Source organism: Telmatherina bonti (assembly GCF_933228915.1).
Source record: "Telmatherina bonti genome assembly, chromosome: 9".
Taxonomy (NCBI): Eukaryota; Metazoa; Chordata; class Actinopteri; order Atheriniformes; family Telmatherinidae; genus Telmatherina; species Telmatherina bonti.
The window spans coordinates 15,732,154-15,757,653 of NC_136627.1; the positions used below are offsets into that span (position 1 = coordinate 15,732,154).

The 25,500-nt window shown below is 39.4% G+C and overlaps 1 protein-coding gene across 1 annotated transcript in view; it reads left to right on the forward strand.

Moving 5' to 3' along the window:
- gramd1bb (GRAM domain containing 1Bb) overlaps positions 1–25,500 on the forward strand; it is a gene marked incomplete at its 5' end in the record, with an annotated part of 80,368 nt that overhangs the window by 38,050 nt on the left and 16,818 nt on the right. Inside the window, 4 exons of the mRNA XM_079246240.1 lie at positions 16,615–16,825; positions 18,817–18,837; positions 21,225–21,248; positions 25,291–25,311. Coding sequence (XP_079102366.1) covers positions 16,615–16,825; positions 18,817–18,837; positions 21,225–21,248; positions 25,291–25,311 — 277 coding nt within the window. The remainder of the gene's footprint in view (positions 1–16,614; positions 16,826–18,816; positions 18,838–21,224; positions 21,249–25,290; positions 25,312–25,500) is intronic.

The window sequence follows — 25,500 nt, forward strand, 5'->3', positions numbered from 1 at the left end:
AGTGTCCCTTACTCCCCCCCCCCCCCCCCCCCCCCCCCCCCTTTCCCCTTTATGTCACTTGTACAAACAGATCCTCAACCAGGTGGCCCTGTTCTTCCTTTCTTTTCAACCTGTTTTGCTACAGTGCACCATCTCTGTGCACACTTCCATCAACCCTCCCTTTTATTCTCTCTTTCTCCTGTGTTTGTTTATGCTCCTCCTCCTCTTGCTTGATATTTTTAGAGACGAATTACAGAGCACTGCAGGAGGAAAAAAAACTGGAGGGGGAGCAGTTTCGGCAACGTGCATCCCGCTTCCTTCCTTCCCACTTTCATGAGGATCACTTCTTTTCCTCACAGGACCTCTTTTCTCATCTCTCTTTCATTATATCTATGTGTCTTTCTCACTTTCACCCTTTTTGTCTGTTCTTTTAGTTTCTTTTTGTTGATTTGTTTAAACACTTAATCCCTTAGTCATTCCTCTGACAGGAGACTTTAGCTTTAAAAACGTTCTTTCAGAGCTTTATGAGATTAATCAGCCTGAGTACATACAGTGTGTGTTAGTCAGATAATGTGCCGTCACTTTGCATTGCATTGCCCTCATGCACCCAGAACCTCTTTGTCATTCTGTAGCGTAGAAACACCGTTAAACCTGAGTCTGTCCTCAGTTAATCTGTTTGGAGCACCCTGTTAGGCACAGGTTACTTTACACTCAACAGCCATCTGTTCGCATCACATGGCTGTGTACATGGAAGTGACCCGTCTGGCTGGCTAGCCGTGCACAATTGCACGCCTGCCATTGTCATATGACTGCAAACACATTAAACTATTTTACATATACAAAAAAAAACTCCTTTTATGAAAGATTTTTGCAGAAATCTTCCTGTTTTCATTGCTTACTATGTCACTTATATTAGCCAGAGGAAATTCTGCTATGTTGGCCAAACAGTGTGACTTATGTGTCAATCTGTCTATCAGTACACTACACTGTTTTCACTGGATGCTGTGATTTATCTGTACCGGCTGCAGGAAGTTTGTTAAACTAGTCTGTGAATCTTTCTATGCTCTTCAGGCCATGTTGTTTTATTGTGACGGATGAGATGGCACAAGATGATGTCAGTTACGATGGTGCTTCTTAATGCATACACATCGAGCTTGCAGTACTTAAGTCAAACTGAGATTTTTTAGTCTGCTTATAAACTTCTTATTTCATTAATTTCAGAAGATGAGATGTGTGCAGCATAATTCCCAAATTACCATTGCATCAAATCATGGTGATATGCTCAAATATTAGTGTAAGGGCTGGATTAATAGTTGGTGTTCAGATGATATGTAGAAGCAAAGGAAGAGGCAAGGAGGAGAGACGAACCATGTTGCATGGTTGTGTGATCGTGTGACAGCAAGGGGACGGGGGAGATTGCTCAGGATTTGGCTTTGGTCCCTGCATATGGATGTTTGCTCTTGGTCTGACATTTAGTGTGACTTAAATCTGCCCCCACACACACACATGTGCTGAGACACAGATGTGTGCTCTCAGCCAGCAGCAGCTGTAGCAACAGCAAAGCACCGATAGCAGAATGGAGGGAAGCCGCACGTGGCTCAGCCCCTTGTTGCAGCAGGACAGTCAGGCTGAGAGGACAGAATTGCATGCATAAACAGCTGCATGGACAAGCAAACGTATATCTCTCCGATCTCGTCTACATCAATGCCACCTCGTGGAAACTTAGTGATCCCAAAAACCTGAACCTGTTGGGCCTGAAAACTTGTGGGGAACAAGCTTTTTGTCTTCACTGGTCCCAGACTCTGGAACTCTTTCCCTGCCAGCATTAGATCTGCTGAAAGGAAGGCCAGTCTCAGCTCAAGACACATTTGTTACAAATTGCTTATGGTTCAGTCAATATTGCTGATGTACATCCTGTCATAGATATTTTGTTTGTTTTAATTTGTTGTCACTTTATGCAAGTCCTGTTTTTGTGGGGTTATTTCTGATTTGATAGATTTTTAGTGTAAAGAACTTTGTTATTTCATCTGCAAAAGGTGCCATAGAAATTAATGTGACTCACTGTTTACGTACTGCATGCGCTTTTGCTACAAGAGAAATATTACAGCAGATCAAAACGGTAACCTGCATTGTTTTCCTGGGTTCATGGTCAGAGTGGATTTGAGAAAAAACTTATCTGAATGCAAGGGATGCTTCCAGTCCTCATGCACACTTTCAAACAAAATGCCCAAGCCAATAACATCTCTGAGCTAATTCAGGCTGACTAAAAATGTAGCTCCCGCAGGGTTCTACGATAGGAATATTCATTTTAATATCATGGATTTACATAGTGAAGAGCAAAAGACCTAAAATGTGTTTGAACCAATGGTTATTTAGCAGTTCACAGGATCTAGTATAACAATCAGACATAATGATTAAAACCAGCCCTCAAAAAAACAAAATTACAAAATGGCGAGTGCCAGAAACAGACGGTGATGCTAGGACCCAACTGCAACCTACATATGAATATATATTTATATGGGACTCATGTTCACAGCAGGGACTCTGCAGTCAAAGGAAGCTGCAGAACAGTTTCTCTTTTAGCCTTGGCTTATTAACTATCTGTGTCGCTCCCTCTCTTTTGTCCTGTTTTTTTTTTTCTTCTTCTTACTGCATCCTTCCCACAAGCCATTTGTCATCACTGATTATACTCTGCACTATTTCCCACCACACTCTTCTCCGTGCATCCAGTGTCACGGGCTTTTTTTCCCCTCCTTTATCTACACTTGGAGGGGAAATGATTAAATCACATACCTGTATATTGTATTGATTCAACAGTCAATAAAAAGGCTTGTGTCACAGCACTTTGTAATTTAATGATAACCCTCAAAGCAGCTTTAAGGTTTTATGCTGCCAAAGGAGGATGACTAAGAAGTTTGTCATATTTGAATTAATCCTACGATACATCTTTGTTGGGTGAAGTGGTTGTTTTTCTTCTATTGTCAAAATAGTTTGAATAAGGCACTTAAAATGTGTTAAAAATATATATATATTTTTTGAGTATGATAGATGTTTTAGAGTCATGTAATAACATGGGAGGGAATGTTTGCTTCTTTTGGTTTCTAAGGGCCTCATTATTAATGGACTGGAAGCTGCAGTGAGGGACAGACAGTTATGTGTACTTTTCTCTGACAGCTGTATAATTAAAAGGCTTTACATTAGTGCTCCCGACACTTGGTCAAGAGACCTGTCCAAACAAAAGGGCCATTTTGCTATTAAGCTTTATAAAAGAACAATCAGAGCCCACGCCCACCCTCCCCTTCTTGATTCCCTGATGCTACTGTCCCGCTACTTCATTTAACCTCTGTTTAGTTGTGTGGAAATAAAAATGTTTTTGTTTGGTTTTTATTTTTAAGTTTTATGTGTTTGTAGCTGTAAAATGTTGTTTTCTATTGTCTACCTGATAATAGAAGCAGGCGTTTGAAGCTGCGCCCCACATTACATCAGTTAACATGCAATAACTCACAAACACAACAGATGACGTCATATAGATATGGCTTTCCTACACAGGGGGATTTAGATAATGGCTGCACTCCAGAAAAAGTGCCGCTGGAAGTGGCCAGTTCTGCAGATGATCTACCAAGTTTATGTTAATTTATGAATACAGATGCAGGCAACTGATTTTCATTGTGCATAATGCAAATGCGGATCTTCTAACAAACAATTAAAACAAATTTTTTTATTGAATTCTGACCAAACTGACAGGCTGTGTGTTTGAACGTGACTATTCAATGGCATTTATTATTTATCATTTATTAACCAAACTACTGCTTTTGGTGTGGAAGATTTTGTTTTCAGTATCCATACAAGGCACCAATATTCTGCAGGTAAACTTTTTTCTTTTTTCTTTTTTTTTTTTCTTACCAAAATTGTTACATTAAAAAGAATATATTATTACAAGCAAATTAAATAAATAAAAATAGCAAGTTTATTCTAGTTGCTTGAGACCTGAATGTAAATATTCTTACTGGGGAACAATAGTGGAATTCCCAATCATAAAGGAAAGTTACAGCCCTCAGTGAACTGGCGGCAAAATGCCAAACATACATCTTTCAGCCATAAATTAAACTTTAGTTTTAAGAGCTGTCCAGGGTGACCAGGTTTTTATTATGTAAATATATTCTCTGGCTGAAACACTTAATGAAAAAGTCATAATTTGCACTTAAGGTGAAACAGGATTAGCATCATGTCATGCCATACTGCTTCTTGGCCAAAACCTGAAATAAATGGTCATCAGAATATTTCACTCAGTCAATCAGTCCTGTAATTTAAGGATAGAAGTCCAGCTGCAAAATCACAACTGTACTCAGTCACCCCATTCATGAAGACAGTTTTGGCCTTCATTTATGCCTCATACTGTGGTTATGATTTAATAAATGAATGACTTTTCATTTGTACAACTCTCTTCACTGTTTTGCACCCTTTGCCCTTGTTGTTTCTAACTGTTCGCCAATGCGTCGTCACCCATCCTGCCTCCTTCCGCCTCTATATCCTTTGCAGACGGCAGCAGCTGTGCCTATCCCACAGAGGCGATGTTTCCAACAAGGGCTTAACGCCCTTTCCAGTTTCCTGTCCCCTCCTACCCCTTACACCAAGCCTTGAAACCACCTGACAAAGCTGAGCTGTTGAATTTAAATAAGTTCATCCCATAATATCACTTTTTAAAGCAGGTTCTTGCACCCCCAGGTAGAGTAAGTCCCAGCTTGAATGAGAAGCTAAGAATTGTCCCAGGCCTGTCAATGTTCGGCTCCCACACAGAAAGGATAATTAAGTATTTTAATTAAGCCTGGGACTAACTGCTTAAGTTATCCTTGTGGGACTAGATTTAAATAGTCTGAAAATAGGTAATGACATACTTTATCTCCAGCATTCAGTTCTTGATTGCTTGCTGTTTTTTTTTAACTGTCCTGCAGAAAGTGTTTCATGAAACTTTAAACTGCCTACTTGTTTGGTTTGAGATGGAGACGTCAGGCATCAGGCCTCAACGGTCACTCCTGTCACTGTAATCACGCCGACAGCGAAGTGCACTTCAATTCTGGGACTTTGTAGATAACTAATCGTGTGTGACGGTGCTTTTCTTCAGCAACATCACCCCCTTACAAACACGCATCCAGTCCTCTATCTCTTTCTCTCTCACTCTCTCTCTCTCTCCCTTTCTCTATTTGGGAGAAGTTCAAGTGCACATGAATGGCTTGACGCGCTGCCATGGTAACTGCACGGCCAACGCAGTCGGGCTGACAGTCATTTCCGACCCAGCCAGGCGTCAGCACATTGGTGTTGCCATGGCAATTATGTAAACAGCATGCCTTCCTCTCAAAAAAAGATGCAGAAGACGTTAGGAGTCTTCATCATTCAGAGTGCATTCTGCTCACATCTATGCCAGATGTAATGTGAGCGCTCCCAGTCATCAGCTAAAGTGAATCCAAAGCTGCACACCCATGTACCATGCGTATGAGTTAGCAGTCAATTTGACCATTTGCGTGTCCTCTGTGTACAACAACGAGAACAGAGTTCTCCTAAGTAGGTCAGTTGTTGGTGCGAGGCTGGGCAGGCTTATCTGGGCACACAGTGGTCCAGCTCAGTGGACCAGCTCCCTTTGTTCCACAGCACGGCTCCGCTGAGGGCTCCCACAGAGGCAGCCAGAATTGCTGCAGCCCTGGGGTCAAGTCTTTCCAGCAGCACAGCTAAGAGTTCTGATTATTTCTTTATAAAGGTAGAGAGGTGATTACTGATTGTGGAATGCTTTACATGTGAAGAGTGTGAATGTGATGACATTGCCTCAAACGTTTTCTTTATTGCAATGTTTTTCAGATGAGTCTATGTTGTTTTTAAGATTGGTAAGATTTGAAAGATATAGCTTTGGAAATGGTGAAAGTGACTTACTTGAGCAACACAAGTTGTGCCTTAGTGTTATTAGAAAATAGCTGTAATCATCCCTCTGTGTGCATGTTTGAATAAGGTTATAAACCTTAATAAAGTACCTTAGTAAAAAGTTGTGTTGCTGAAAACAATCTGCAACAAAGACTTCATGAAACAGGCAGCACATAGAAGTTTTTATCAAAGATTCTGGCCCACTGAAAGATCAAACTATAGCAAGAGGTGACGGCTAGCTTTACGTGAAGAGGGACACTTGTGGCCATCATTGAACTGCATAGCTCTGACCTGTATAGAGGCAGATGGCTCATCTCTATTTTTCTGATTGTTTTTATGGAAATTTGATTGAATGTGGAAGATTTTAAGGAAAATTGCATTTGCAAAGCCATGAATCAGCACATGTAAGACCTACATGTTTGGTATAAAAGAACTGAGAGGAATTTAGCCATTTCATTGTAATTCTTTCCCCATAAAATCTCTTTCCAAAAACACAAAAAGTAAAATGCAGTCATTTGCAGCCGTTATAAGCTCATGTTTTGGACTAAAACATCTTTCAGATATCATGTTTACCACTGTGTTGTGCTTCCTCTTCCAACAATCCTGTGTATGTGAGGTTCAACTGCTTCAATGGCCCCCTTTTGTTGTGCTCTTCAGTTCATAATGCACTTTTTTTTTCTTCTTGTTTGCTTTAATTGGGTGATAGTTCTGGAGGCTAGCACACACAGTTTCCCATTTTATTGCTAAATTGAGCAAGGTCTTCCTTGTACTTTACAGTTCTCTTTTCCACTTCAGCCCTTGTCTCAGTGTTAAAATGTTAACTTCCACTTGTGGTTGCAGCGATGAACAAATTACATTTTGCAGTGTTGTTCCAACATTATAATGATTTCCACAACAGGATCCACCTGTTATTCATTATTGCCCCCCAAAGGTTGTGTTGTGGTATTTGGAATCTGGAAACATTGTATATGGTCTTAAGTCTTTTGCAATTTTATAATGCAGAGATTTTGTTTGTAAACCTAAATTATGGCACAATCCTAAGAGTTTTTCTTTTTGTTGGTTTTGTTTTTTTCAAAATTTTATACCATTGCAAAAGTATTGCATATGGTTTTATGGCTGTAATCTTTTCACTTTAATGTTTAATGCAGCATCCCTTGTTTTTAAATCCAGTTGTTTTCACACCTGTAATTTTCAATCTGACACGTCAAATCCATAGAATGTGGCCTATGAGATTTTCAGACCTGCTATTTTTACCTTACCTACAATTTAAAAAGATGATTCTTTGTGTTTTCAGTGTGCAAATTGAATGTAAACACGTTATAAGCCTTCACTACTGAATTTTCACTGATTTCCACACTGTGGCACCCCTTAATGAAAGCTAATTTGGTATCTATTTGGTTTCTACTCTAGGCATTCTCCAGAAAAAGTCATCTAATGTTAGCTCTTACTTACAGTAAGTTTCTTTCTTTCTTATCTTCCACTCCCTCCAACATTGCCCTCTTGTGTTTCCTTGATGAATCAGCCATGGTGCTCATCCAAACTGGCCAGTGTGTTAATGGCCAGTGTGTTCCTGCCATGTGACGTGGTGAATAAAATATAAGGTGAAATGTGAGTGTAAAATGATGCTGGAGACGTGAAAGAGGAAAAAAAAGTTGTGAAATGTGTCTTTTCTGCCTCAGAATGGCAACGATGGCTTCACGAATGCACATAATGAAGTGTGTTTTCAAAACAAACAAGGTTTGAGGTTGGAAAGTTAAGTAGTGTTATTTTAGCAGCAACATCATTGGTTGTTAAATGTAATTTTGGATGAAATGAATATTATTCAAGGTTCAAAATAAGTTTAAATCATAAATTCCCTTTTTTAATGCTGTAGTTGTTCCCTCAAAGTACTAAATCAATGTTAGTGAAATCACTTTAAAAAATACACTCCAGAGTTGCCAGAAGAGATGATCTCCATTGTTCTCCATTATTTTTACTTTATTATTTTCATTTCAGTTTTTTTGCTTATGATACGTTAATGTTGTAATTCTGAATAAATTCCATTCATATGTGGCTACAGGTGTCAAAAATTACTTCTGTCAGGGTTTTACATTTTTGGTGGTCAAAGGGAAAGCGTCTCTTCATGCGCTGTAGGTTCAAATGTGTTGACCACAATTCTTAAGCTTGTTTTTTATGACTTAGAAGGTGATTTAGAGGGAGCTTCAAGTGTAAAGTGACCCGAATTCTGGTGATGTCAGCCCCCGCCATTCATGAAACGCATGAATAATTTAGGAGGCAGCGGGTTTGGAGAATAGGTGGAATGCAAAGTGAAAGCCATCTCTTTCCTCATTTGCTCTGTCTCTTTTTCTCAGCCTGCATCCCTCCCTCCCTCCCTCCCTCTCTCTCTCTCTCTCTCTCTCTCTCTCTCTCTCTCTCTGTCTCTGTCCCTCTCTCTGCCCTGGCTTGCACGTTCACTCTCAGTGTCTTTCCATCCATTATCGGTGTGCAGCCGTAAAATTCTGTAAATCCAGGAGCAGAAATCGCGAGAGGAGAGCCTCGGCTGGCTACACGGGGAAGCAAAATGCAGGCATATGAAAAAACAGCTGGGAGAGCGGAGGAATAAGAAAGAGGGAATGGAAAATGGGAGTTTATCAGCATGAATTAGACAAGAGAAGAGAGGGAACATTAGAAAAGGGAAAAACAAAGCATCCAGCATCAGCTGTTCCTCTCGATCTGCCGGGAAAATACGCTCTCTCTTCATCTGCATCTGCTTCCTCCTCCTTTTCCCCTCATCCTTCTGGCATGCACGGGATTTCGTCCACCCTCCTCTCCTTCATCCTTCAACCCTCTCTCGTCTCTCCTCTCCTCATCCACCTCCTTTTCCCTCTCCCATGCCTCGTCCAAGGCTCTTGCTGTGTGAATGAAGCCGTCTGAAAGGGGCAGCTTGCTGCGGAGCAGCTATCTACATGGCTACGAGCAGGTTAGTGCTGCGTACCTGCCTGCATTCAGCCGCGGCTGCACAGAGCGTGCCTGCATAATGATTTGTTTCCCTGTTCAAGAAGATCAACGTGTACTATTTAGAAGGAAAGCACAAACAAGGTGAGAAGCTGCACCCCAGACCACTAGTGGCTCTACTTTGGCAGGTGGTGTTAAGGGCGATGTAAGCTGGTTATTAGGAGATCAGAGCTGGCCAGGGAAGATCAGTGGCCCTAAGCCTGCTAGAGAAAATCTCCTTGCCTGCCTCTTCCACTTCTCTCTCCGTTTATCTGTCCCGCTACCTTTCTTCTTTTACTTTGGGCAAGAAAAGACAGTTTGCGGGATGATCCGCTGGGTGAACAGCTCATTACTCGGAACTGCCTATGAGGACATGGTGGTGTTTGAGTGCGTAACGGTGGCCAACGAGGGCTGTCGCTGCCGTGAGGGCCGCTATGGCGAGGTGTTGAAGGACTGTGTATTTCAACAGGGGTATGGCAGACTCTAATGCATGTTTGAGTGTGTGTGTGTGTGTGTGTGTGTGTGTGTGTGTGTGTGTGTGTGTGTGTGTGTGTGTGTGTGTGTGTGTGTGTGTGTGTGTGTGGACGTTTGTGCCAGTGCATTTGTGGAGAGAATAGATGGGTGGGGTTGGATGGGTTTGGTTATGCAATCTGTGCAGCTCTTGTGTGCATTTAAATGCAGAGGTGGTTTAATATTATTATATTATCGAGACTACTTTTATCATCAATTAAGTGAAGTCGAGGGAGTTGGGATATATTTCTGCAAAACATCTTCAGTGTCCACAAACAAGGCCGTGTTTACGTCTGCCTCTGTGTTGGATGTGTTGGTGAGTGAAGTGCTCCTCATGGTCTTTTCAAACTAAGCTGAGTTGAAGGGCCAATGCCTGATGGGTGTTTTCCAGGATCAGCAAAACTGTGAAAACAAGTGAGGCCCTCAGAAAGCCCCGGAACTCTCTTCTATTGTGAAGCTGAACGTTTGGACAGCTTGAGCCCGTTGGATTTAGGGCTTTAGGGCTTATTTAAAGAAAAGACTGTAACAAAGTGGTACAAACAGAATGCTTGTTTCTCTTTGATTTTTTTTTTTATAAGTTTTTATTCATCGTGTAAGTAAAAACGTGACCTATTTTGAATGACTCTGATGTGTCAGGACCCTCTTAGAGAAAAACTGTGTAGAGCTCCATAATGCAGATGAGTTCTGTACTCAAGCCTCCGGGACCAGTCCCTCTTGCACATATGCAAATGAATGTACAGAGCTGTACAACATGTGCTAATGTTATAATTTAATGGGTTTACGTTTTACTTTTGCACTAGTTTCCCCCTGGATCCAGTGTGCTGTGCAGCTTTTTGTGAATGGAAAAGGTCTGCAAGGTTACAAAGCAGAGTCAACACCAAACAAAAAGCAAAACTCCTTAAAAAAATCTTGTTTACCATCAAACCTTTTTTTTTACCTCACTTGTGAACATCAACATAAAACAACATTTGCATAATGCCTGCTGACTGAATAGACTTAGTGGACAAAAAAAAAAAAAAAGACGCCTGGCTTTGATTCCTAACATTTTTGACTGATCATGTGACCAGTTTAGTCAAACTGGACCTGAGACAAAGCTCCAGTACCAAAGTGTTGTTTTGTTTTTAGTTGTTTTGTTTTGTTTTTGTTTTTTGTTTTTTTTACATTTAAACTTCTCAATTTATAAGTCCCCGGCCCCCATCCAAAATACAATTGTGAGAAGGATACAAAATATTAAATTTAACACAATATTCTAGATCCACCACATGGTTTCTTAGCCAAACAGTTGTGTGTTTTCTAAATGACAGCGTTGTGTAACAATCTCCTTACTTCTAAGGGTGTTTTCTTATTTACTTCAATGTAAAGTTTTTGTCTGTCAGCTTTCAGAATAGTGAGATTTGCTCTCAGTCATTCAATGATGCTGCTACTCTGACAGCTTTAGTCTTTTCACCTTGTTTCTGCTGTGAGTCTGCAGCCAACGCCACCTTAATGTATAGCATTTATTAGCACTTCTGCTATAATTGTGTGCAGTTTGTAGAGCTGCAGCTGAGCAACTTGAGCAAAGGTTTAAGAATGACTCCGTATTTAGATACTTTAGAGACACGGTCAGAGAAAAAAAAATTCAAATTGTCCCCATTTGGAAAAATATTAATCCAGTCTGATGATAAGGAGACTTTGTGTCTTCACATTCAAATTAGGACAAATTTTCTGATTGTTTGCAGAGTGATTTGTTTGCTGTTTAAGTCAACCATAATCACACAAATACATGTTGATGATGAATAAAAAACACTTTTTAATACAAAAACAGGTTAGTGGAGGACAGCAAAATGAATTAAATAGTATCAAATAAATGTAAATTAAATGATGAAAAGGTGCTGTTACATAACCCCTAAGATGTAATGGCCTGACATGCCATCATTACAAGAGTCATTTAAAGTCATCCCTGTGTCTCTCATTGATAGAATCCCAGTCTGTTAGACTTAGTATCACACTTGAGGAGCTGTGTCTAAAAAATACAGACATTTTCAACAGATAACTTTAATAATAATCTGTACTCCTGCTATGTTGGTAACTGCTTAACCAGTGGTAGCCCACCCCACACGTCTTTGCAAAGACAATGACACAGTCTTGTGCAAAGACGTGGGGGTTTTTTGTTTGCGTGTTTTTAAAGGTCTCAGAAGAGAGGTCTCTCACAGCCCTTGTGGATAATAAACACATACAGAAAATATGTATTATTATTTTATCAGAAAAGCAGTGATACCTCCATTGATACCATAGCATTACATTAATACCATATTTCAATGCTTCTGATGGATCAACAGGTAGTACAGAAATAAGTATACATAAGTATACTTTCGTATATGAAAGTATACAAAACGTCTCACAGATTGTACAAGATTTTGTATTAAAAATTATCTTCCCTCTAATGTAACAACTATTTCAGAGTTATTAATATTATCTTTAATTGCTTTCTTTCTGTATTGCTCAGTCCTGAGTAAAAGTTTAGATCCATGTTTTGCTTACAGGAGTTGTAAATTAAAACAGACATGCTCCCCATCTATGCCTGAGGGTCAAAGATGGACATATAGACAAATGAACTTTTGGTGTAATTTGCATTCTATACTGCAGGACCTGAGACATGAGGATTGTGCTCATCTACATTGCAGTGACAAAGCTCACATTTTTACACACACACACACACACACACACACACACACACATATATATGTATGTATATATATATATATATATATATATATATATATATATATATATATATATATATATACACATACTTTATAAAATATGTATATATATATATATATATGGCTGAAAAAGTTATCATTTTAATCACTTTTTGATCATTTTGTTTACATAAACTCCACAAATAATATTTCATTTGACTAAAGGATGAATCCCCTACTACTCAGTATGACAGTCTTGACAGTCAATTAAAAGACACACTTGTATTGAAATGTTAGCATATCGCTAACATGTAATAAGTCAGCCCAGATGGGTTGTGAGGCATTGTCTGTCACGTCAGCGCCCTGCTTCCTGCTCAGACAGCGTCTCTGACAGCAGAGCTGCTTGGGTATATTTAGCCTCACATATTGAATATTTAAACCTCTCTCCCTCTTTCTCTCTCTCTTCACTGTTGCTATAGCAGTATCCACTCAAGGCAGAGCTGTGTGGTCATGTGTGCAGTACTCCATGTGATAGTTTTTCAACAGTAAAAACCAGTTGTCATTATCTACTCAGTGCAACTACAGAGCTCAACAGTTTTATACAAGTGGTGCTGAAACAGTATTCTCAAGTGCTGTTTAACTGCGTACTTTGACCGCAGGAGGCCTCTTTTAAACAACAGACAATGCGTAGTCCTCTTATTGTTACACCCGGTGGCAGCAACACTGACAGCATTGCCAGGTTTGTTGTTACAGCCTGGTATTACACCAGTAGCAGTACCAGTAGCTTTTAAGTCAGTGTTGTTCATTCATGACTTTTCCCAGACATCTCACTGCAGAGATGATGCTCCAACAGGTACCTCTGCTTTGTGACTGAGTGTTGTGTTTCATGCAGCAGTTCAGAACAAAGCGCTTGGGATGGATGCTTTTGTCTGCTCTGGTGCAGAGCTAGCATCAGCAGCTTGTTCCTTCTTTCTACACCTTCTATTCTGCTTTACAGCGCAAACTGGTGTGTTAATGGCTGACTGGGTTTAGTCATTCGTATGTTGATGACAGATTTAGGAAAGGTGATCTGTGAGTTCCTGTTTTGTAATAGTAGAAGTAGAAGTTCTCATTTTTCTGTATCAAGAATATACAAAAGATATTTTTTTCATTATTTGTCCCACTGCATTTTGTTAGATCAGTTCATTCATTCGTTGGACTTTAGTAGATAAACAGAGGATATCATGTTTTTTTCCTTCAGTTGTTTACATCCATAAGACCAGATTTTATCATACACAGTAGTGCCGGTTTAAAGTCTGATCTGTTCAGATTAAGTGACAGTTAGACCAGTAATCAACCAGGATATGACTAACACAAGCACGTTAGAGTGCATTAAAATCAAGGTTTTTGTCTGTATAGACAAGTAAACTGTTTTGTTTCTGTTGTATTTGTACATGTAAACAGAGACATTTGCACATAATATTTTCAAATAAACTCTGCAGTTGTTGCATTTTCTCTGATACAGATAACATACGGTAGCATGACTCAGCAGATGTCATCAAGCTCTCCTGCTCTTTGTCCCTGGCCATTGAAAAGTTCATTTTGAGAAACTACGATTATTCTGTCTTAGTTTTTATGGTTTAAAAGGACTTTTGATTAACATTAATCTGTTGTGTCATGTTTTGCCTGCCCTGCATGATTATGGAAATAGAAAGATATTGATCTATGACAGGGGCGTCCAGCTCTGGTCTTGGAGGGCCACAATCCTGCAGACTATCCAGGTGTCCCGGATGCAACACACTTGACTTAAATTAATGAGTTGTTGTGCAGAATGTCATAGGCTATTGGAGCCATTTACCTTGATTCAGGTGTGTTGGTAGCAGTGACACATACTAAACCTGCAGGACAGCGGCCTTCTAAGACCAACTTTGGACACCCCTGATCTATGATAAGTAGATATTGGCAAATTTTAAGAATAATCGTCACAACATCATGCTTTTCAACCTTAAATGGCACCAACTGACTTTATTCTTTGAGATTTATTCTGATGTTGGTGTAACTAAGTATAAAATCTGTTGTAAAGCTAGTCACCTATAAATTCATTAAACATTTGTCCTTTGTAGGTTGCAAATATATAACTGTTCAAACAAGTGCCTAAACTTAAAAACTGATGTTATATGTAAAAGGATTTTTGTCAGAGGTTTTCTTTGCAGACTGTCAAAACACACAGGATGTCAACAGAATCCCTTCTGCAGCTTGTCATGGAAAATGTGGCAAATGCAGGCTTCTTTTCAGCCTCTTAAAATCCTTCTGTTTTTATCTAAAAAAACGTTTTTATGGGCAAAACTGGTTGTGGTCCTAATATTTTTCTGGATTACTTTTACTGGACTGTTGCAGATTAAAAATGAGAGTTTTTGTTGTTTTGTTTTTTGTTTATTTTTTGTTTGTTTGTTTGTTTTTTTTGGATTACCATCTGCTGCCCTATCTGCTCTATGGCTTCAAATATAAACTATATTGGCAACTGATCAGAAAAAAGTGTTTACTAAATCTACATTTCTTGTATGATTATAGCCTGAAGGGGTGTACATAATTCAGATGTCAAGAATATTAGCTTTCCCATGCTGCATAACATGTTTAGGTACTGAGACTGAGTGCAATACATATTTATCTGCCACGTCACTCCCACTGGATGTCTGGTATCAACAGGTTAATCCAACCATTATGCATGTTTAGCTGCAGGGATTTTCTTTGTATGTTGCTGTGACAGCAGGCTAGTGAGGCTGAAATAAAGAACACATCTTTAACAAAGTGAAAACCATTCTGAAACAAAACATTAACAATAAAATATAGGTGAGCAATGAAAACACAGGTGGTAGCTGAAACGACAGGAGGTCACTGATGGTAAGATAAAGCGTTGTCTAGGTTGCTTGTCATCTGTGTTAAACCAATGTTGGGCTCATTTGTTCTCCAGCATGCAACTGTGCTGTATGTTTTTGTCAAGCTGAATATCAATAAGCCCCAGTTTTGTCATCTTTGCACGCATTATGTGTCCTGATTCACAGTCCTCAATTAAAAAGAAACTGATTTAAAATACACTCAAGAAAAAGGGAAGTGAGATGTGGTTCTCTGTTTCAAAGTCTCACGTGAAATTCAGATATTATTAAATCTGACTGCAGCTCTCTTCTGACATCAGCAGCTTTGACCAGAGTCTTCCTCGTACTCACTCTAATCCCTGTCTGCAGGAACTTATCAGCTATGAATGCAGCACAGACAATGCACTGTTAAACTGATTACACAAAAAGCAGACTGTTTTTCATAAATTGATGTCAGAGGTTCTGTACAGCACCAGAGGAGCATCATTAATCTGTCTGTTTTGGACAGATGTGATGGTTCTGTGATGTCATTGCTTTTAAAAACCCAGCAGCTCACAGCACAGCATGTCCTGACAGTCATGCAGAAGTTGTCGCTGCTGCTCTTTATGATTCAGGACTCTGAGTTGCATTAAAGTCCACAATGTAAGTGGCAATCAGTAATTCATGGCCACTAACAGGAGCCATTGGCCGACTGTGACGTAACAGCTTGTATAACCCCATGTCAAGTAACAGGGCCTTGCAGGCGTGCTGCTGCACTGATCACTTACAGGGCCTTTGTTAGCTTCTGTGGTTGGAAAGGGGAGGGTTTCCTGCTGCTCTACTGGTGTGTGTGTGTGTGTGTGTGTGTGTTTCTATCTCTTGATCACACAGGTTACCTGATAGGAACTTGGTGTCTCAGGACAGCTGCCTTTCTAGTTGGATTGATAGTGGAGATGATAAAGCATATATATAATATATATAATAAACGCTGGCATGTTGTTCAGTTTAACACATCAAAATCATCTCACAATTCCCACCTCTCAGTGTATCTGACCATTTTAAGCCTTGATACAACCAGAGTGACTTTAGTTGTTTTGCAAATTGCAGAAAATGTTAGAACTTTATGGGGAAAGTTCAATTAATATTTAACACCCTTGCATTTGTCACTAACTAGAAACCTGTCCAGGGTGTACCCTGCCTCTCGCCCAGTGACTGTTGGGATAGACTCCAGCTTCCATGCGACTCTTAATTGGACTAAGCTGTTGGATGGATGGATGGATGGATGGATGGATGGAAAATGTGCATCAGTGTTAAAATCCTCAGAAGTTCTTTACAGAAGCGACTCACTGTTTTACTCATGGCAGCTATTGTTGCTTACTTCCCATATTAGCTCAGGAGTTAGCCAGGTTAGCAAGGGGTGCTTTAAGCCTGTTAATCCTTAAGTGATGTAAACCTGATGAAATTGTTTTCATGTGTTGAGCTGCTGTACACACTGGCCTGTGAATGAATAGCACTCTCTTGTTAGCTGTTGATTTTAATTTATTTGGAGATTATTGTCACTCTTTTCTAAATTCCTAAATTGCTGTTTGAATTTCATGTACCTGTTTGATTTTAAGATGAACATCAGTTTGGAATTTTGTGAATTAGTATTAAAATGATCGATCAGTTTGAATTTTATTTTTCTAACTAAGCTCACCTCATCTTTTTTTTTGTTTTCCTTTTTTCTTTAGCACTGCCAGTAACTCAAACAAGAGCACACCAGCCTGCTCACCAGTCCTGCGTAAACGCTCGCGCTCTCCCACACCACAGAGCCAGGAGGGTGAGAACATGGTGGAGAAGGGTTCAGATCACTCCTCTGACAAGTCCCCCTCCACACCTGAGCAGGTCGTCCAGAGAACATACTCGGTGCAGTCAGCACGAAGTGGCGGAAAGAACACCAAGGTGAGAGGAAATTTCTCAGTAGCTAAAAGCAAAAAAAAATAGATGAAAGCCTGAACATTTGGAGTGGTGGTGCACTTTTAGCCAAGTTTACAATGATCTAAGCAGCTCTTCACATTTTTTTTTAACTTAAACTCTTTTTAAACTCTGATCTCTGTCAAGAACGCTCAAGTGTATCTTCTCCATGTAGTCAGCACTTCAAAGAAACATTTCCAGCAGGCAATTACTGCCCAACATTTTGTGCTGCATAAAGCTGCTCATAATATTTTCACCATCTAACTATGGTTATGGGGACACAAGTTGCCAGATTTATATACATGGAAAAACAGAAGGACTACGGATGGCAATTGTTGCTCAGCCTGGGGCATCAATGTGGCTGCACATGGTCCTTGAAATAACAAAAAAAAAAAAAAAAACATTCGACTATTCAGGATATAGCCTAAGTGCCTTTTCACCTTTTACTTGTTCAGTCTAGGCCTATCGGACTCTTTAGTTTAATTTGAGATCACATATGGATCAAACTGAACCAAAGTTCTGTTTGTGTCTGGTGGGAAAACATTTTTGGAAGCTTCAGACCAAATACAGGTAATTATGCCAGACATTTTTTTACTGGAAAATGGATAAATTGAGCAACAGTAGCACACAGCGACACACAGTGAGAAGAGATTTATTAAGCCTCAAAATCAAATATATGCCAAAGAGGACAGGGGAATGATGCCATCTGAAGGGAGGTAAATTATGGCAGCAGTATATACAAAGAGAACAGCTCTGTTAGAGACGGGCATTACTTCTTATTAATGTGTCAACAAAATTCTGTTCTATTTCTCCATTTATTCCATAAGGTGCTAACTTAAGGTGCCAAATTTGCAAAATGGTATTTTAAGACTACAAACTGACAGGAGACACTTTGAAGGTGGCAACAAGACACAAGTGTGTCAACTGAGTTTTATGGTTAAAAACATAGCCAGGTTATATGTACCATATGCACTGAAACAAAAACATAAGTAGGGTTAGTTGCGATCATTTGATCTGTTTTTAGCCAAACAACACTTCTCTTAAAGGTTAGTTTTACAGTCCAAATAACTGTCAAGTAAAAATCAAATCTTCTTCTAGATTGTAGAAAAAGATGGACGTTTTCACATTTTGTAACACTTGATTCATTTTATTGATTGTGTGACAGTCACGAAGATGTGTTCACTCTCTTATGTGCCCATATGTTTTAACCATCGCTATATAACACAACAATTTATTTCTAGTGCAGGGACATATATCCCCCGATTGGTTATTGATTTGCTGTGTGACTTAGGAGCCATGACTATAACGGTTGTCCTTTTGGACAACAAGCACTTGTCTTGATTACAGTTTTTAGTTCAGTTCACACAACCCCTGTTTGATTACGGTTGACTATTACTGTCTTCACCTATTCATGGCCTGAAATAAAGTTGTAAGATCCTGCAGCACACATTCAGATTAGAAAACAAATTAACTGACTAAATGTAAGTACTTATTCAGTCAGTATGTGAGTTTTTGATCCTGATTGAACAATGACTTCAAATGAAAGAATGTGAAATGTAGTACTGAGTAGCATCCAAGTCATGCATATCTTTTTAATCCCATCCATTCCCTTCATCCGCATCTACATGTGTAGAATTCCTCCGATTGAAGGAAGCTCACAAAGGAGCATGTAGCTCTCATTTTAGCATCATGTAAGCCATCCTCGTTTATTTACCCTTCCATTCTGTCCTCATCTGTTTCTGCTAAATCACTTCGTTACTGTGTCTTTGAATTACTTTTGTCTCCTCAACACAGTGTGCACGCCTTCTCTCTTTGCCAGCCTGCTGCGGCTACATGTCATATTGATAATGTGTTCCATCTGATGATGACTGTTCAGCTCTTCTGTTGGTTCTTTCAGCTGTTCTTTCTTGCAGTTCTTTTCATTTAGTTTTCATTTCTCTCTGATTTTTTTCTTTGTTCTTCTCCTGTTTGCATGCTAGTCTCACAAGCGACTTTCCAAAGTAAGCATTACTCTTTTTCTGTTCTTCAAATATTTCTGTACCCGCCCTCCCTCTGCAACACCTCCTGTCTTGTGAGCTGCTCTGTGAAAATGTCCCAGCCAAGTTTGCTATGCTTCAGCCTGAAGCCAGCCTTCACCCTATGCACACTTCCACCATCACAAATCCCATCTACACCCACATACATGGCGGATGGATATTTCCTTTTCCCCTTGCTGTCTTTTCCTTTCAGTATTTCTCCAGGGATGTTTGACTTTGCAGTTTCCCTAATGACACTTCCCAAAATCTGTACTTATCTTAGTTACCATAGAGGAATGTCAGATGAAGATTTGCTCCATTTTATTTTTCCAAATGAAAGAAAATGAGAAAAAAGGCACAAAGTCACACATGTTTTTAGATAGGTTATTTATACGTTTCAAATTTTGTAGCAAACTGTAATATGCAAATAATGGTATGTCCAGATGTATATCATCATGTTTGGACAGCCTTTGTGTTGCCTTGTAAGAAAATAAGGGAATCCCTTCCCCTCATTTTCTTGAACCACAGCCCAAAGATACCACTACCCAGCCTGCAAAAAAGCTGCAGACTGGTGTCATGGTTTGGTACACTGGCCATACTGCAGCTTTATCGATTTAATATGTTTTTTGTCATGACCTCACCCCCCCCCCCCCCCCCCCCCCCCCATCCCACCCTTTTTTTTAAAAATTCTTTTTACGACTAAGTAACCAGTAACCACCAAGGGTGCAAAGTCATTGCACGCTGACAAAAAACGTACAAACTGATTTTCTAACAGCCGTACTGAAGGGTCTTTCAGTGGTGCAAAATGCTGAGTCTGCATCCAGTAGTACAACTGCTGCAGTGAATATGCAATATAAGGCAACTGACTCACAATTTGGCATTTGTCAGGAGGAGAAAATGCAAAAATATTATTTTAGCACCTACTAAGTGATCCAACAAACCTAAAATCAGTTTGGCTTATAGAAACTGCAGCTATATTAAACACATTTCTAAGCAAGGTGCAAACAGTCTGTGGGCGTAATTCTAAAAAAATGGCTTCAGTTATTGTTGAAAGAAAGAGACATTGAAACCAAGCATGGAGACACAGAGAATACAATTTTCACCCTCATGTGAATATTTTTAGGACAAATGAGGAAACAATCATCAAAATGTATCACTTGTCCAGCACTGCCTTTTTGAAGCTGTTGGATTAACTCAGGATAGGCTCTCTTAATCATGTTTTTACATGTGCTAAATGCCATGTGCGTTTCCATTCACTCTGCAGACATTCAACAAGATCAATCAAGGCTTTTTTGCAGTAGTTGGATTTCCCAAAGTAACAGGAGCAATTGATTGCACCTATGTGGAGCTTGTGCCACCAGCACATAATGAGCATACATGCACCCTCACCTGTTTTATTTCCAGATTTTTTTACTATACGTGGATTTTTCTTTTGTTCACCTACTAATATCCTGTGTGGCAGGCAGATTTATTTGCTGAAGGTCATTTGGCTTCATCAACCAACATCTCCAGTTCCATACGGTCAAATTTCCTTTTGCGCTTTCTCTCCAAACTCACCATGCTGCAAACCATGAAATGTGCAAAATCCCAATTTAAATAGGACGTTGCCAACACATTTGCACCAGCCGCTATCTTCATTCTTAGTACATACCAACAAACCTAAAATTACTAAACAAATTACTACAACAAAATTGGGATCGTAGTAGATGTCAAGCACTGCTATGAAGACTTTTATGCTTATTGTGTCAAAACATGATCCATACTGTGACAAAAGGGGCATCAGTAATCTGGAGATTGGTCTGAAGAACAGTAGTGTGGCCTATTTGCGGCTATGCATTTATGCATACAAACAATCAGATACAAATTGATTACATCACTATTTTTTTTTCTGTGCCACAGTCCTGTCCACATCAAACTCTGTTGCAACCCCCCCCCCCCCCCCCCCCCCCCCACACACACACACACACACACACATAAGCCTTTCTGGACTGCATTGGTCACATGAGCCTGTCCAAGGCATGAGGTCACTGCAGCAACGTGAGCTTGATCACCCTAACCCTAATTCAGAATGAATCAAAGAGAGCACTCTGCAATATACTGTGGCACTGTGCTTCTCTGCATGAATGGATTCATGATGGCAACAGTGATGATGGCAATGAAATAATCAATCAGGCCTCCCATGTAACACGCCAGCCAGATGAAGAGTCAGATTTAGTTGTTCGGTGACATTTTCAGCATAACCTTAATAACACTTTGTAATAGTAGAGTTGTCTTCAGACTCAGCTTTTTCTCTTTCTCATTTTCCATTTGTCTATGTCCATTCTACTCACTGCCTTGGTTAACTTTTTGTTTTCTCTTTAATTTTCTTTCAGTATGACAGACTAAACCTGATTAAAGTAAGCATTTCTTCTTTTTTCATCTGAACTATTGACAATCCCTACCAGCCCTCTTCAACCCCCTTAGCCCTCTTTTCCCTTTATAATGTAGATGTGCTACTAAAGGATTCCCCTCGTCCAGTTTCCGGCCTTGTTGTCATTTCCTGTTTTTCCCACTTCCTGAATTTATTTAAAAAGACAGTTTGTGTTTAAACCCTAAACCGAAAATAGTTACATTAGTATTTGTGGCCACGGACATAAAATCTGTAAACCTTCAGCAACTTCATGGTTAAACTTTGTGTATTTATGTATAAACAAAGACACAAAATAGGCATCTTTTGAGGTATAATTCAACTTACAGTGGGGATCAAAAGTTAGGGCACCCCTGGTAAAAATTTATTTTAATGTGCAAAAAGAAGTCAACAAAAGACAGAAAACCTCCAAAAGGTGTCAAATTACAGATTAGACAATCTTATAACATGTCAAAAAAGCTAGATCTTTTTTTTTCCACCATTTAAACTTTCAAAATAACAGAAAACAAAAAATGGCATCTGTAAAAGTTTGGGCACCCTGTAAAGTTAGTACCTTGTACTCCCCCCTTTGGCAAGTATGACAGCTTGTAAACGCTTTTTATAGCCAGCCAAGAGTCTTTCAAAAAATTCCCTTATTTCATTACTTTCATCGAAAATGACTGCTTGACAGAGAAGTGGAGAAATTTTGGAGTTCTCAGTTATGAAATCACAACCAGAAGAACTGATAAAAGAAAAATATATATTACAAGTACGATCCATCCATCTATCTGTCCATCCATCCATCCATCCATTTTCAGTACTACTGTTACAATATGCCTGCTAATTGCTGGAGCCCATCCCAGCAATTAGCAGATGAGAGGAAGGGTACACCATGGACAGGTTGCCAGTCTATCACAGGGCCAATAAAAGAGAAAAAAAACAATCAAACTCACTCCTCAGGAGAATTTAGTGTGACCACTTAACCCACAGGTGTCACACTCCAGGCCTCGAGGGCCGGTATCCTGCAGGTTTTTGTTGTCTCCCTGCTCCAACACACCTCACAAGTTCATAATTAGGTTGACAAGAAGCTGCTGGGTCCATTTGATTTTAATCAGCTGTGTTGAAAGAGGGAAACAACAAAAACCTGCCGGATACCGGCCCTCGAGGACTGGAGTTTGACACCCATGACTTAACCTAACATGCATGTCTTTGAACTGTAGGAGGAATCTGGAGTACCTGAAGAAAACCCACTCACACATAAGAGAACATGCTAAATCCACACATAAATGCCACTGTTCAAACCCTTCCCAGCTGAGACTCAAACCAGTAACCATGTTGTTGTGTGGAGCCAGTATTAAAAGTGAGCATCTCTAAATGTTTGGAGCAAAGAAACCTAAAATTCAAAAGAATATTTTCTGCATTACAAAAACAATTGATGCATTGTCTTATGAGACCAACATAAGCACCACAGATATTAGATGAGCAATATTTGCTTTATTTCCAAGTAATACAGAAGTAGCCTGTATAGTAGGAAAAAAAGTCATAAAGCCTAAAGGAAAATAGTATTCTTGCAATACTTACTTGCAACTATTTTAAACAGCTTTTATAATCCATCTACATTTTACGAGAACAATGTACCAGCAACATCTTAAAATACTTGTCCTCCTACAGCACGAACAAATGCAAAAATAACGTGTGGCTACATTTCTGGAATCATTTGTAACAATATAGAAGCTCAGATTTTTGTTGAAGAAATGCATTCTTAATTTAATGCTTAATTCTAAGACAGCTACAGAAATAACCTTTAGTTTGGGAGTGGGGCCACAGCTTAGGCCACTCTCCCAAGCAGGAATAAGATGGACACTCAATAGTAACTAACAATCCTAAGGAGGGTGTAAGGCAGCTTTTTAGCCTGCCTACAAATCACCTGGCAGCAAATGACTTTTCCCAGAAAAAAGGATGTAATTTCTTTGAACTTTGTATTCTGTTGCCAGTTGAAAGCCACCAGGATGAGGCTAGCCTCTTCCAACTAAACTATCTGTACAAACCCATGCAGGAAAGAAAGGGTAAGGAATGCACAAATGAGGCCCTATGTGGACACTAATTTCAGTGCATCTGTCCCTTGGGAAGGCTTCATCTTGTTCCCATGGTATCTAGGATACCATAGTTATGTTCTATCTAATGAAGGCTATGGCCTTGTTAATTTCCACTACCTGATCCTTCATCGCCATCACTTGAATAGAAATATACCACATCTAAAGCCTTACCCATGAAAGGCATTGGTTTTCCCATTCCCCCTTTGCCTAAATAAACAAACATACTTGTTTTAAAGGAGGGCTTTAGCCTTCTAAACCTAAATCAAAGATGTCAGTGTCATCTTTTATTGGACACTCCTGACTTGGAGCAATGCCAGATCAAGCAGTTTAGATATTTTTTAAATGTAGACAGACTTGCTTGCCATCAGTTTTCATGCACCCAGACAATTTTAATTATTTTTCCATTTTCATAACTGGCTTCACTTTATCACAAAGAAGATCTTTACTCAGTGTGACTTCTGTTTTTTCCACAGCAAAGCAAAGCTGAAGTGCCATCAATGGCACCAAGTCAACAACCTTAAAACAGTCATAATGTTAGTAATCATCTGCAGAACTTTTATTGCATCTACAATAGGTAAAATGTTGCAGCTGCATTGCTTGACTTTTATGAATAATTCTGAGATGGCCCTGGAATTTTAGTCTTTATTCCTTTGAAACCATTCAATTAAAAGAAAATAAACTGAAATTTAAGATGGATCATGTAATTTAGAGTTCCATAAGCAGATTTGACCCAGTATAAGCCATAGAAAAGTTTTAAAACGAAATAAAAATTTTCTGTTTTGTGGTTTCTCTGTCTCTGGTTCTCTATTATCTGCGTACAAGTCTGTCACTTGTATACAATCACAGTATTAATACTCTTTGTGGAAACAATGATGTCATCAATCTAACAATCTCACATGGTGCAGTCACACAAAGTCAAACACAATGAAACTGATAAGCAGGCACACCTTATCCACGGAGTGGCCTGAAAGTAATTCCTCTCTCATGTCTCTGTCACCTTCAAATCAGATTAGCCCACATTAGTTCAGCTATCGTCACCGCCAGGCCTTGTGTCTGCCGCTGCAGCTCAGTGCTCGCTCGCACCACACATAGCAGCTGACCACCAAACCCTGCCGAATACAGAGAAAACTCTGCCATGTGTCAGGTTTTTGAGCAGACAGATTTACAATAAGCAGGGCTTCATTTAGCTCCTGGTGCATGTTTTGAGGTCATATCCAAAGCTGATTATCTGCCAGGTCAAAAGTCGTCACATGGCCTGCAGTGTTTAACAGTGGTCCTGCTACTCAAAATCCAATTATTCATCGTAAAAATGTCTGAAAATGGAAAAAAAAGTCTTTTTTTTTTTCTTTTTCTTTTTTTTTTTTAACTAAACTAACAAAAAAGGGAGCATTTCTTCGTTATGATAATCAACTTTCTCTATGATGCCAGGTTCCTGTGTTGTTGTTTTTTTCCCCCATTATTTCTCATATTTCCCCCATTGGAAGTCCTTTTATTTGTTTTACCCTGTGAATGACCACCTGCACGGTTCCTTTCTGGGACTTTTGCTCAGTAAGAGTGGAAGGTGTGTTTATGTGGGTGGTAAACATTGTTTCGTCATACTAATGGTTAAGAAACCTCACTACTGCCCTCTGCTGTTATAAAACTGCAAGAACTGAATGTGAATAACAAGAACACAAATCAATAAATGATGGAGTGTGACACTCAAATATTTTATTATGTGTTACATTCATATTAATGTAACATTATACAGAGCCTTGTGTTGTCATTGGTACAAAATCCTGAAGGTGAAACAATTTCATGTTTCTTAAATCAGTTGGGTGAACAATGTTGTAACAACAGGTTACGCCTGCTGTTACCTGTTATTAGCAAGACAATGATGTATCACACTTTTGTCTTTATAAGTGTATCAGTCAACAGACCTGCTTCAATGGATCTTCTTTCTCTCTCTTTCCACAGAAGAGCCAAAGCTGGTACAATGTAAGTCACACTTTGCTTTTTTATTATTTTTTCACACCTTAATGTATTTTTCTATCATTGGAGGTGTGTCTATGTGTGCTGATGAGTGTTTACTTCATGTATGTTGACTGCTGGAAGTGTGCAGCTTAGGAGATGAAAGGTTGTTGTCCATGACCCTGCTTACTGGAGCACCAAATCTAGTGTGGGTTA